Genomic DNA, 11,356 nt, shown 5'->3' with positions numbered 1-11,356 from the left:
ACATCGACATCATTTTTTCAACATCAGAAGGAACAAAATCGCAACGATTTGAGTAGCGGAACCTTAACGAAGAACAAAAAGGGGGACTATATCCTTGTTGCACCCGGTGGTGCTACAGGGAAAGGTATCCTGAAAACAGAGTCGGCTTAAGTATCAGAAAACAACGGTTTCTCAGATTAACGTAACGTCAGGGTGTAGGTTTTCCTTGTGATGGAGAATGAAACTGATGTCTTTTATCGGGAGCTGCCAAAAGTGGTGAGTTAAATCACAAATGTCTTGTTAACAGTTTAGAAAGTAATGAAGGTAAGAGTTTCAAGATAGTTAAAGTTACCGTTTTTGTTAGCCACATGCTAACGGCTGCGCTCTGACTGTCACCAGGAGCTTCATGCTCACCTCAACGGCTCCGTCAGCTATCAGACCATCGAGAAACTCATCAAACGAAAACCACATCTTAACATTGAACACGGCATGACTGCTATCGACAAAGGACAGAGGAGGACACTGGATGAGTGAGTTCAAGTTGTAACCTAAAGTTTAATATGAACTGGGTCTGATTGGTGTTTAATTCGTCATTTCATTAGTCATTTCATTTATGAATTTAACTCCTAACTGCTGCCAAAACATTACAGTTGATATTAATGTAGATATTGTTTTTTCTAAAAGTTAAATAGGGAGCAAATTAACCGCTTCCAGGCTCATAATTGTGAACTCTCAACAGGAAGGGGAGAGGGGTCTTTTGTTTCTGGGGTCTGCGTTAAATCAATATGGCGTGCATGTCTGCAGGTGTTTTCAGGTCTTCAAGGTCATCCATCAGCTGGTTGACACTGAGGAGGATATCCTGATGGTGAGGATTGTTTGTTTGTTCATTATTAAATTAGATGTTGCTTGTTTTCCAGATAGATTTATTTTTTTATTTTCAGGTGGCTACAGATGTAATCAAGGAGTTTGCAGCTGATGGTGTCAAATATTTAGAGCTGAGAAGTACACCAAGAGAGGAGAAAAACACAGGTCAGTTAATGGCATAATTAACTCTCAGCATACTTTTACCTTAATGTTAGGCTTACACGTTTACTTTATTTTTACTAGGAATGACAAAGAAGAGTTATGTTGAAACTGTCATCAAAGCCATCCAACAGTGTAAAAACGAAGGGGTGGACATAGATGTCAGGTCGGTAAAGTGCAGAAAAGGATTTGATTGTTTACTCTAGTTCCATGAAGATCCAGGAACTAGAGTGCTAATCAGTGTCTCTGAATGTGCTCATTTGTCATGAAGGTTTCTGGTAGCAATCGACCGCAGGAATGGGACTGAAGTTGCCTTGGAGACAGTGAAGCTGGCAGAGGAGTTCATGCTGTCCTCTGATGGTTTGGTGGTGGGACTCGACCTCAGTGGAGATCCAACGGTCAGTCAGACAACTTGGGGCTTGTGGAATGTGAAATTTAATTTTTCCTATTAACAAAATGCATCATTAGAGTTAAAACACCTGCTGGGTAGGTACCAGTTAGGCAAGCTGTTACATTAACTTACTTTTAAGTTTTTATATACATTTTTCAAGTAAATATCAAGTCTCTGTTTTTTGCAGTGTGACAGTGTTGTGTCTATAGAACAGTTGAAGGCTCAACCTCAGAATATTATATCTTTTCTACATAAAGGCAGCATTACTCAGTCAGATTATAAATGTTTTTCTATGAAAGGCACATTGTTTCATTTGAACAATATGTTAAGTAATGTAATTTGTATTTTAAGGTTGGCCATGGCAAAGACCTACTTCCTGCTCTACAGAGGGCAAAGAACTGTGGACTGAAGCTTTCACTGCACCTCTCAGAAGTATGAGCACAACATTTATAAAAACATCTGTAGTCACATTATCATTGAGTGTTCTGACATCACAACAAAAACTGTTGCAGGTGAAATCACAGCTGGAGGAGTCAGACCTGCTGCTGAATCTCCCTCCGGACAGGATCGGTCACGGCACCTTCTTGCATCCTGAAGTAGGAGGATCTCAAAGTCTTGTTGACAAAGTGCTTAAAAACAGCATACCACTGGGTAAGACTGAGATGAAATGTTAAATTGTATGTTGTCCGCACTGTAGAATGAGTTGGTTTTAATTTCCCAACTTTTCTTTTTCTTGTAGAGCTTTGCCTGACTTCAAACGTAAAAGGACAGACCGTAGCTCGTTACTCCGAACATCATTTCAAATACTGGTACGAGCGGGGACATCCGAGTGTGATTTGTGTAAGTTTCCTCTCTTTACAGCTCAAACGGTGAAGCTTTTTGTTTTAAAATGTAAAGTTTGCCTTTAAAAAAAATCTCACTGGGGCTCCATAGCACCAGGCTCAATCATTGTTACCTCATTCGGCAATAGATAGTGACTTTACAGACATTTATTTACATGAAAATCTTTGAGATTTATTTATTTGAGTTTCCTATACTTGCTACCAACAGAACATGAAAGTAACTTTACTCTGATTACTGGCTGGCTTTGTTACAGGGGTGCTCCAGCGACTTACTATTGCAGTGTCATATTGTTGGCTTAAAAATAAGAGTCAAGAAAAGAAGAGTAAATAGTGATGATGGAGATGCTAAAATACTCGGACTTTGAGTCCTAAGTCTGAGTCAAGCTTTGAAAAAACTTAGAGCCTACAACTCCCATAATGCAACTTAATAGTCATTCACTCCTCATGACAAGAAAACTTTCACTGAATTGTTAACTTGGTTTAAAATAAATCAAAAATGTTTGTAGATTTTGAGATGACACTTTGTGGTAAGAAAATCAAAGTTGACCAAAATAATTTTATTCTCTGTCACGTTACAGACCGACGATAAAGGAGTCTTCTCCACAGACTTGTCTCAGGAATATCAGCTGGCAGCTTCTACGTTTGGTCTCAGTCATGAGGCCGTATGGAAGCTCTCCCAGCAGGCCATAGACTGCATCTTCGCACCAGAGGCCGTGAAACAGCAGCTCAAACAGAAGTGGACTGATGTTAAGCCTCATGTGTTCAAGTGACCTGTTCAATGGAACTTAAAGCCGATAATATACCTCAAATACTCATTTTTTACAAGTCTTTGTAGAAATCGTATTATCAACTAAAAAGGGAAGTCTTAAAATGTTTACTTGAAAATAAAAGAAACCTATTTAGTACAACAAGTGTAAGAGTGTTATTTTCTGCTGATTACGTCTGCTGTGTTGCACTCAACATAAATCAAAGCAACACTTGTTAGAAAAGTAGGTGGATTTAGGGAACAGAAATAAAAAAAGTCTTTTGGGTGCTCTTCAATATCTGAAAGTCCGCCCAGGATGTCCTGTCCATGCAGCACCGTTACTGTCACACCTTCTTTCCAAATTTGCCATGTTTGTCCTTGTTCTTCTTGAATTTCCCGTGTTGCATTTCCTTCTTCTTTAGCTTCCCGTGCTGGGGAGTCCCATTGCTTGGGGTGGCGTTTCCCACATCCAACTTCCTCTTCTTGTCACTGTTGGGAGAAAAACAGCGTTACAAACATGTTTCTGCATCGACCAAACTCCCACACACACACAGCTAGTTACAGTTGTTACAGCACCTCTTGATGCTGACGACAGCTGTGCTCCCAGCTTTCTTCAACACCTGGTCCCATTCCTCATCATCGCCACGGATCCTGTACCTGTAAATGAAAAAAATAAATTAACCAAAATCCAGATAGACTACAGTGACAGTTCACATTGCTGTGTATATTTCTGGATTCACATGAAATTGCTACAAAAGACCACCCCTCAAGCTCATACTCACTCTTCCAGGTCCATCTCCTTCACTTTCTCGACGTCCTGCTTGTGTCTCTCCTCAAACTCCTTAGCGGCTTCATTCTGTTTGTAAAACATAAAACTTTTAACATGTGACCTAATCTTTTCATTCATTAATGTGTTGAATATTCTTATGGTAAATGGTTAGGTCTTAAAAAATGTCACATTATAAACACAGATTACAATTTCCCAGGAAGCCGACATTTTAAAACTATTTTTGTCGGACAAGCGGCTCATAATAATTCAAAATTCAAATGCTGGGTCAAATCGTCGTTCAGTCCTGCTTCTTCCAGCTGAGAAATATTGCCAAAATCAAACCAATGCTAACAATCAAACACACCTTACTTCTAGTTCACACCTTAATCTTTTCCCATTTAGACTATCGCAACTCCCTCCTCACCGGCATTACTCCACAATAGCACGTCTCCAAATGGTCCAAAATGCAGCAGCTAGGTTGTTAACAAATACTGCTGGTCAGTCTCGTATCGATCCAACAGAAACAATTTTAAAATTGTATTAATAGCAAACAAGGCCCTGCATGGCCCGGCTCCTGCGCACATAGCAGAACTACTGAGTCCTTACTCTAGCAGCCGCCCTCTCCGATCTTCTGATCAGGGCCTTTTATCAGTTCCTTGATCACACTTCAAATCCAGAGGTGATCGTGCTTTTGCAGTGGCAGCTCCTAAACTCTGGAACCGTCTACCCCTGAACAACAGGTCTGCTGAATCTGTGGTCAGTTTTAAACGGCTGCTAAAAACTCATTTCTTTAGGTTAGCGTTTTCATAAATTCTGTCTGTGCATCATGCTTGTATGTGTGTTTGGATTTGTGCTAGTATGCTAGTTTCATGTATGTGTGTCTGTCTGTGCAGGATTTTACTTGTGCACTCTCTCTCTGTCTCTATGTAAAGCACTTTGTAACTGTGCGTTTTAAAAGGTGCTATACAAATAAGGTACAAAGAAGATATTTTATATACAATGCTATAAAAAAAAACACATTAAAAGCTACATTTTTTGCCTCAAAATGACTTAAACAATGAAAATTGCTGATCACGCACCAGATCATCATTCAGGCTTCTGGCAGTCGGCTCCATTGAAACGTCTTTAGTGGCGGCCATCTCTGCCTCGATAGCTTTTTCTTGGATGCTGGTGAAGACCTGGGAGAGTCGAGGCCACAACAGTGGAAAATATTTATGTTTTTGCAAATCCGGTTTTATGGCATCTCATTTTTTTGTGTTGAATTCCAAAGAGGGACCTACTTGCACAAATTTCCGGATCAGGCGGTTGAAGAGGCCCATGAGCTGCGAGCTCGGGAGCTCAATTTCCTTTTCCAGCTGGTCCACTGATTTGTGCTGCAACCCGATACCGAGCAGTAACGCCTAGAAAAGAAGAGAGACAGTTACAAATAAGACAATAAAACTTAATTCACAACAAGGAAACAAATGAGACCAGAGCCAGCTGGCAACTTACACACTGTGCTGCTGAGAGAGAGAGGCCACCGAGCTGCTTGAGGAAAAACATTCGAGCCACTGTCGGGACCAGGTCCATGATGAGGTGGTAGTCCACCATGCTCCTAGAGTACAACTCCAGACGCTTGAGGTCGTAAGGGCTGAAATGGGACGCCAGCTCGGACCTACTGAGAGCTGTGAAGGTGAAACATGAGTCAGGTCGGGTGTGTGAGACGCAGAGAGAAATCTGAACAGGTGATTTAGCAGGGGAGTCTTACTGCTCGTCTCCTCCTTGGACTTCTTATTCTGCAGGATGCTGAGTGCCATGCTCGGACCGAAGCTGCTGAACTGGTAGGAGAGGAGAGACAAGAAGCGCCGGCGAAAATCTGAGGAAGACACAAAAAACAGTTCAGACTGTAAGAAGTTAAAACAAAGCAGATCTTTAGAGAGCAGCACAGGAAGCGCTGTGGTAGTTCACCTTTCCAGAAGGCAGACAGCCACTGGCTCTGCTCCGGGGTTTCATCTGTATTCAGCTCCTTCAGCATCACACACGAGTGCTCTCCTGTCAGGTCGTTCTAGACACAAACCAAACATCAATCTTAACAGCATGAGAGCCAGGAACATGCTCAAACTAAACAAAGGAAAGATTCATGTATCACACTTACAGGGGTTTGTCGCAAGTAGACCGGAGTATAGCCTGCTTTCTTCCAGAACCTGTCAGGTCACAAAAACAGTTCAACATAACATCCTGCAAAACTATTAGAACCTTTCTTTTGCCATATTCAAGGGACACTCACTTGAGCAGCTGTGCAGTCAGGCCATAAGAAACTCCCAGATAATCGAGTCTCTCTGCTCTCCTCTCGCTCAGCTTCAGCAGCAGAGGAGGGAGCTCCTTCCGAGGAGTGATCACCTCCTCGAGCAGACTGACGGCCTGGACGCCAAGAGACAACCACAGGGCTACTGTCACTAAACTGTGTCTTTAATCTGCTTAATCTGACTGCATTTACACTCTAGTTACACTATTTGAGGAATTAAAGTCTTAAGACAGCTGAATATATTTATGATATTATAATTGTATTACCTCATTGCTGACGGAGGTGATCTCATTGTTGTTCGAGTGTGCGCTCTCATCCATGGTGGGAAACTTCCCCTCGTAGTACATCTGCAGCAGCTGCAGAGCTCTGGAGCCGTAGCCCATCTGGTGGATAGATTAAAATCATTTTATTACATAAGACGCTTTTGAAATATTAAAAAAAAATAATAATATGCTGACTTTTTTAGTTCTTACCCCTTGGTAGTCTGGATTGACAGCTATCCGCACCACTCTGCCTCCGGAGAGGCTGCCAAACTCCGGGTCTTGGAACTGGAGAGAGCAGAGCAGAGGATTCATGTATGTGGAAACGTGAGCTCCAGAGTTTTATTCTTAAAAGGCTTTATAGATTGTGTTTACCTGTTCTGACACCGTCCAGGGAATGAGGTCACCAGAGGCCTTCTTTCCTCTCGACAGACTGTTCAGGATGGACTGCCGAGAGATTTCTCCCTCCAGACACACCTGAGGCACAAGGGAGGAGCAAATGTACGAAACGATGAACAAACATCACAAGTCAAATCAATAAACTTATTAAAATAAACCAGAATTGAGGAAGGGATAATGAATTCTTGGCTACACCACTATTTGCATGCAGTGGTTTTACCTGCACCACAGCGAGGACCTCCGGCAGAGAGTTCTGTGTGGGAGGAACAGGCGGCAGCAGGCAGAAGAGGTGATGAGCCGGAGCGTCGGACAACATCTGCAGATCGTTTGGTGAATTCTGGATCCCAAGAAAAAACAGAGAGTCAGCAAATAACCACAAAGACAACTCAACAGTGCAAGCAGGACGTTATGCTCCTTGAGGAAGAACAGGTTATGTAAATACAAACTCACCTTGTAGTGCGATGCGACGTAGAGGGCCATCAGCCTCTGCAGGAAAGCCTCGGATGCTTTGTGATAACAGAACAGTGTGTCTCTGTTCACGTAATATCTGGACAGCGGGGGTTAAGGAGAATCAAACCTGATTGAGCTGTTAAGCTTCACCAAAGATTCACACCTCGATATGATTTGATATTTCAAACTGTACATAAGTAACTCTGAGGATCAGAGCATTCCCGCGCTTAGTTAAATCTTCATAAAAAAGGAAACAGGGTATTAATTTCTTTGAAATTTCCCCCCAAAGATCTGTGGTTTTGAATCCATGTTGCTGTACCTCTGATAGCCTCTACGTTTTTATTCCTACTGTTTATTCTAAACCAGCAGTTGAAAACCAGTTAGTCATTTAAGTTGATCTGCTCTGAATACTTGAGCTCACTGAATTGTCACCAGACAAATACTTTCATTATGAATCAATGCTATTGTTTAAACCATGTCTTTAGCTCCAGCTCTATCTGGATCAGGTGCCTGGTCTAAGTTTTTCCTTTGAGTAAATCAAGGATACAGGTCACACGTCTGTGGGAGTGGGCAGCCAGAAATGAGCCTGGGGATGTTCAGACAGTCCAGACAAAGGAGATCGTTCAGCCATTTCTCTACAGCGTCCCCTGGAGCGTACCGGATCGACTCGTGGAGAGAGACCTCGTGGAGAGACCGAGCTGGGTGGGGGGGACGGATAAACAGAAATCAGTCATGGAGCTTTGAACACACTGAACACTCATAGCAAAAACAGAAATATGTTTACCTGCTGCTAGCCTTAAAGTGTTGGCGGTCCTGTTCTCTGCCGACAAGCTCTGCTGACTGTCTGCACTCTGCTGCCTCAACTGCTGGATTAGTTTGAGGGAAAGGGAGCGTCCGGTGCCTTCATACCTGCAGAGGTGAAGGAAAACAAGGGTCAGAAAGGCAGATAACAAGAGATCAAATGAGGAGGAGATTCATTTTTGTCGGAATATTATCTATGTTACGATAACTGGTAATTTTTTCTGTTAATAGAAGTGAAAACACAAACTGACCCGTTGATGGTGGAGGACATGAAGACCAGATAAGGCCCCAGCAGTTTCTTCACCAGAGGAAGCGGGATCGCTGCAGCCTCGTCGATGACCAGCAGCTCAGCCTGGCCCAGCTTCACCGCGTCACCCGGGTGGATGTACTGTGGGTCACATGAACAGGAAAGTCAGATATGATCACAGACAACAGGAAGTGGAGAGTCGTCGTGTTCTCTTGCTTACCTGAATGGTCTGTCGGTGCTCTTTGAAGATGTTCACACGCACCACAGCTTTGTTGAACTCTGGATTCAAAGACTGGATGATTTCATAGTCAAGATGCTCCTGCAGATTCAAAAAGGAGGGATATGAGATGGTGTGTGTACAGAGCATAAACATACTGTTGCTGATACAGAGAAGACAGTGAGGCAGCATACCTGATACTGCAGACAATCGAAGCCTTTGAAGATGAACTCAAACATGGTGTGGAGGTTGTCTGGGCTCGGTGAGGTTACAAAGATGTTGGAGTAGCTGTAAAGAATGTCAGACAATCATTGGCAAAAATGCATGACAATATAATAGACAAAACTGGTATATTTGTATAACTGTAAAAACTTTACCCAAAGGCCACTGCTCCAGCGACAGCCAGCCCCAGTGCTGCAGACTTTCCTCGACCACGGGCAGCAGTGAGAGCCACGGTGCTCCTCAGAGTCTTCTCTGAGATCGCCTCGATGAACTTCAGCACTCCTTTAGCCTAGAAGACAATACAAAGCTTGAAAATAAGCATTTTTTGGCCTATTGATAGTACAGTGAAGAGTAACAGGAAATGTGGGGCAAGAGAGTGACATGCACCAAGGCTGAGGTCAGAGTCAAGCCAGCAGCCGATGCTGCAAGGACTTTGCCTCTGTATATGGGGCGCCTGCTCTACAGACTGAGCTAAACCGGCGCCCCTTTTGCACTAAAAAAGTGCTGGTTTCATGCCATAAATTTAACGGATACATTCATCCAAAATTGTACTTGGTAGATTTGTAAAGTGTCTCCTTTAGAGAGACAGATCCTGACCTGGTCCATGGTCCTGCAGCAGTCCACTAACACACCCACAGGTTGAGTGTCCTGAAGGGACTCCTTCAGATCCTTCAGCTCCTGTTCTCGTGGAGACAAACCCTCCTCCTGCAAGGGATCAGACAGGCTTTAAGAGATGCTTTCCAAAGTCAAGCTAAATCAGCCAAAGTAGCTAAAACAAAAAATGTGTTTTAACACGTTTTTAATGTCCACTGAGCAAAGAGATGATAAATGATTAACAAGAAAAATTATTGTCATATATTTTGGGGATTGAATGCCTTTCAAAATTTCTCAAAGGGAAAAAAAATGCATGTTTTGTTCAACCACATCCAAAATCAAGTGATATTAAGTTTAAAACAGGAATAAAACATTACATAAGAGATTCTTTCTACACTAATGTGGTTACCTGAGTCTTTGGAGGAACAGGCTTGATGTTGGCCATGTGGCTGGAGATCGGCAGGATGTTGAGTTGATCGTCAATGACAACACAGTTTTTGCAGGATGCAAGTGACAAAATGAACCTAGAACCAATAAAACAAATATTAATGATACGAATAAATTGTCTTTCCACAGACCCAATTCCCCCCCAAAAATACAAACAAAAAAACCCAACAACACTTACCTCTCATTGAACCTTCCCACCACATCCTGATGAGCCTCAGTGCGGTATCGAGAGTGTACGTCCTGCAGGAAGACAAGCAACCCTGAGCTCAAATCCACTGACCAGCAAGCAGAGTATGGAACAAGTTATAATAGACTTACCATAGTCATCGTGTACAGCTGCTTCAGAGAGTTCATTGACCTCAGCAGTAACACCACAATACCGCCTCCTTCTACAGTCTCAATTGTTCTCGCTAAGAGATTGGGAGTGACAGCTTCAAAATCCTGTGTGACACAGAAAACAAAGACTTAAAAGAGTTAAACGCGTTAGTTGCATACACGTCATAATTTATCTACAGCAGTGATTCTCAACCGTTTTTGGATTGTGCTCTAATAACATGAAGAATCTTTTGTGTCCTGTGATTAAGGATAGTTCTTGGGATTTAGTGGTCTATGGTAAAAGGGTGATTTACCTGCAAGACACACATGCCATATGTGTTTCCCAGTATCTTGTGGGTCTCGTTGTAGTAACAGTAGCGGATGTTTGTTGCAGCGATGAAGAGTTCAAATGGGTCATCCTGATTTAGATTCAACGTGCCAGTTTTGATCTTCTTCTGCAGATGTCTCATGCGTTTCTTGCGATTGCTGTTTCAGACATTATTGAAAAGTCATTCACTACTACCTATTCACACAATAAGGTAAGTAACTACAGGCTTTTGCACTCACCTGCTGAATCCCAAGTCCTTCTTGTAGCACCAGAGTACAGAGGGTCGCGCTCTGACGGTGGCTTTAGACAGCATGTGATGCAGAATGACAACCTGGATCATAGACAGATTTGATTGGCATGATGACAGATGCTAAAACACTCGTGTGAGTGACATAAAATTGGATAAGATGAATCCTCACTCAAGCGTTATTGAGACTGAAAAACTAGTCTGGGACAACATGAATCGAAAAATTACCTGATCTCTCCCACGATCTCCCACAACCACAAACATGGTTCGGTGCTGCAGAGAGACCCCATTCTCTATCTGGACCCGAATCCGGTTGTCTACCTTCTTGCGGACTGTTGCCATCGTCTTATTGCTACTTAGAGAAGTCAGAGAAATCACACATACAACCACACTAAAACATAAAAGCAAGTACAAGTGATGCAGTGCCACATTAACGTTGCAGTTACACCATCAAAGAGCTTTCGACTCAGTTAGGATGAAGCAGTGACTGGAGCTAATTAATAGTCAAAACAACTTGAGAATAAGGGTATCGGGTGATCTAAACATCTTCCACAGCGCGCAGACGAATCAATAAGCGTCTTTTGTAAAACAAGAATGGTCTCCTCTTACCTCCTTATACACACTCTCTGGTTGTTGTTTAATCTTCAGAAAAGTCGAGGGCTGAATTTACATGCCAGCCATCATGCTGTTGATACTCTCACGTGGAGACGTCCGTTCATGGAGGACCCCCGGCGTGACGTCAAAACTGCGCGACGTTCTCCGACAACTACTACAGATTTGGCCCCGAGTTTGGCCT

At 42.8% G+C, this 11,356-nt stretch overlaps 2 protein-coding genes across 2 annotated transcripts; one reads left to right on the top strand and one right to left on the bottom strand.

Moving 5' to 3' along the window:
• Positions 1-160: 160 nt before the first annotated feature.
• Positions 161-3,119, top strand: mapda (N6-Methyl-AMP deaminase). The gene is made up of 10 exons (XM_069686971.1): positions 161-255; positions 379-509; positions 784-844; positions 921-1,008; positions 1,087-1,168; positions 1,274-1,400; positions 1,745-1,825; positions 1,906-2,044; positions 2,133-2,233; positions 2,814-3,119. Exons 1-10 carry the CDS (start codon positions 211-213, stop codon positions 3,003-3,005), a joined length of 1,047 nt encoding a protein of 348 aa, XP_069543072.1. The 5' UTR covers positions 161-210; the 3' UTR covers positions 3,006-3,119.
• Positions 2,390-11,251, bottom strand: nat10 (N-acetyltransferase 10). Its single transcript, XM_069685919.1, has 29 exons — positions 11,170-11,251; positions 10,789-10,912; positions 10,553-10,644; positions 10,300-10,471; positions 9,989-10,111; positions 9,849-9,910; positions 9,633-9,747; positions 9,227-9,334; positions 8,785-8,918; positions 8,602-8,695; positions 8,411-8,509; positions 8,195-8,331; positions 7,927-8,051; positions 7,690-7,840; positions 7,143-7,239; positions 6,913-7,029; positions 6,669-6,770; positions 6,507-6,581; positions 6,300-6,416; positions 6,016-6,149; positions 5,884-5,932; positions 5,697-5,793; positions 5,497-5,604; positions 5,241-5,413; positions 5,030-5,149; positions 4,829-4,927; positions 3,763-3,836; positions 3,557-3,637; positions 2,390-3,469 (listed from the first exon to the last, which is right to left on the bottom strand). Exons 2-29 carry the CDS (start codon positions 10,900-10,902, stop codon positions 3,325-3,327), a joined length of 3,114 nt encoding a protein of 1,037 aa, XP_069542020.1. The 5' UTR covers positions 10,903-10,912; positions 11,170-11,251; the 3' UTR covers positions 2,390-3,324.
• Between the last annotated feature and the right edge of the window lie 105 nt (positions 11,252-11,356).

This window comes from Semicossyphus pulcher, unplaced genomic scaffold (assembly GCF_022749685.1).
Source record: "Semicossyphus pulcher isolate SPU_LCO1_2020_fin unplaced genomic scaffold, fSemPul1.0.p SCAF_8, whole genome shotgun sequence".
NCBI lineage: Eukaryota > Metazoa > Chordata > Actinopteri > Labriformes > Labridae > Semicossyphus > Semicossyphus pulcher.
This window is presented reverse-complemented; position numbering and strand designations above follow the sequence as displayed.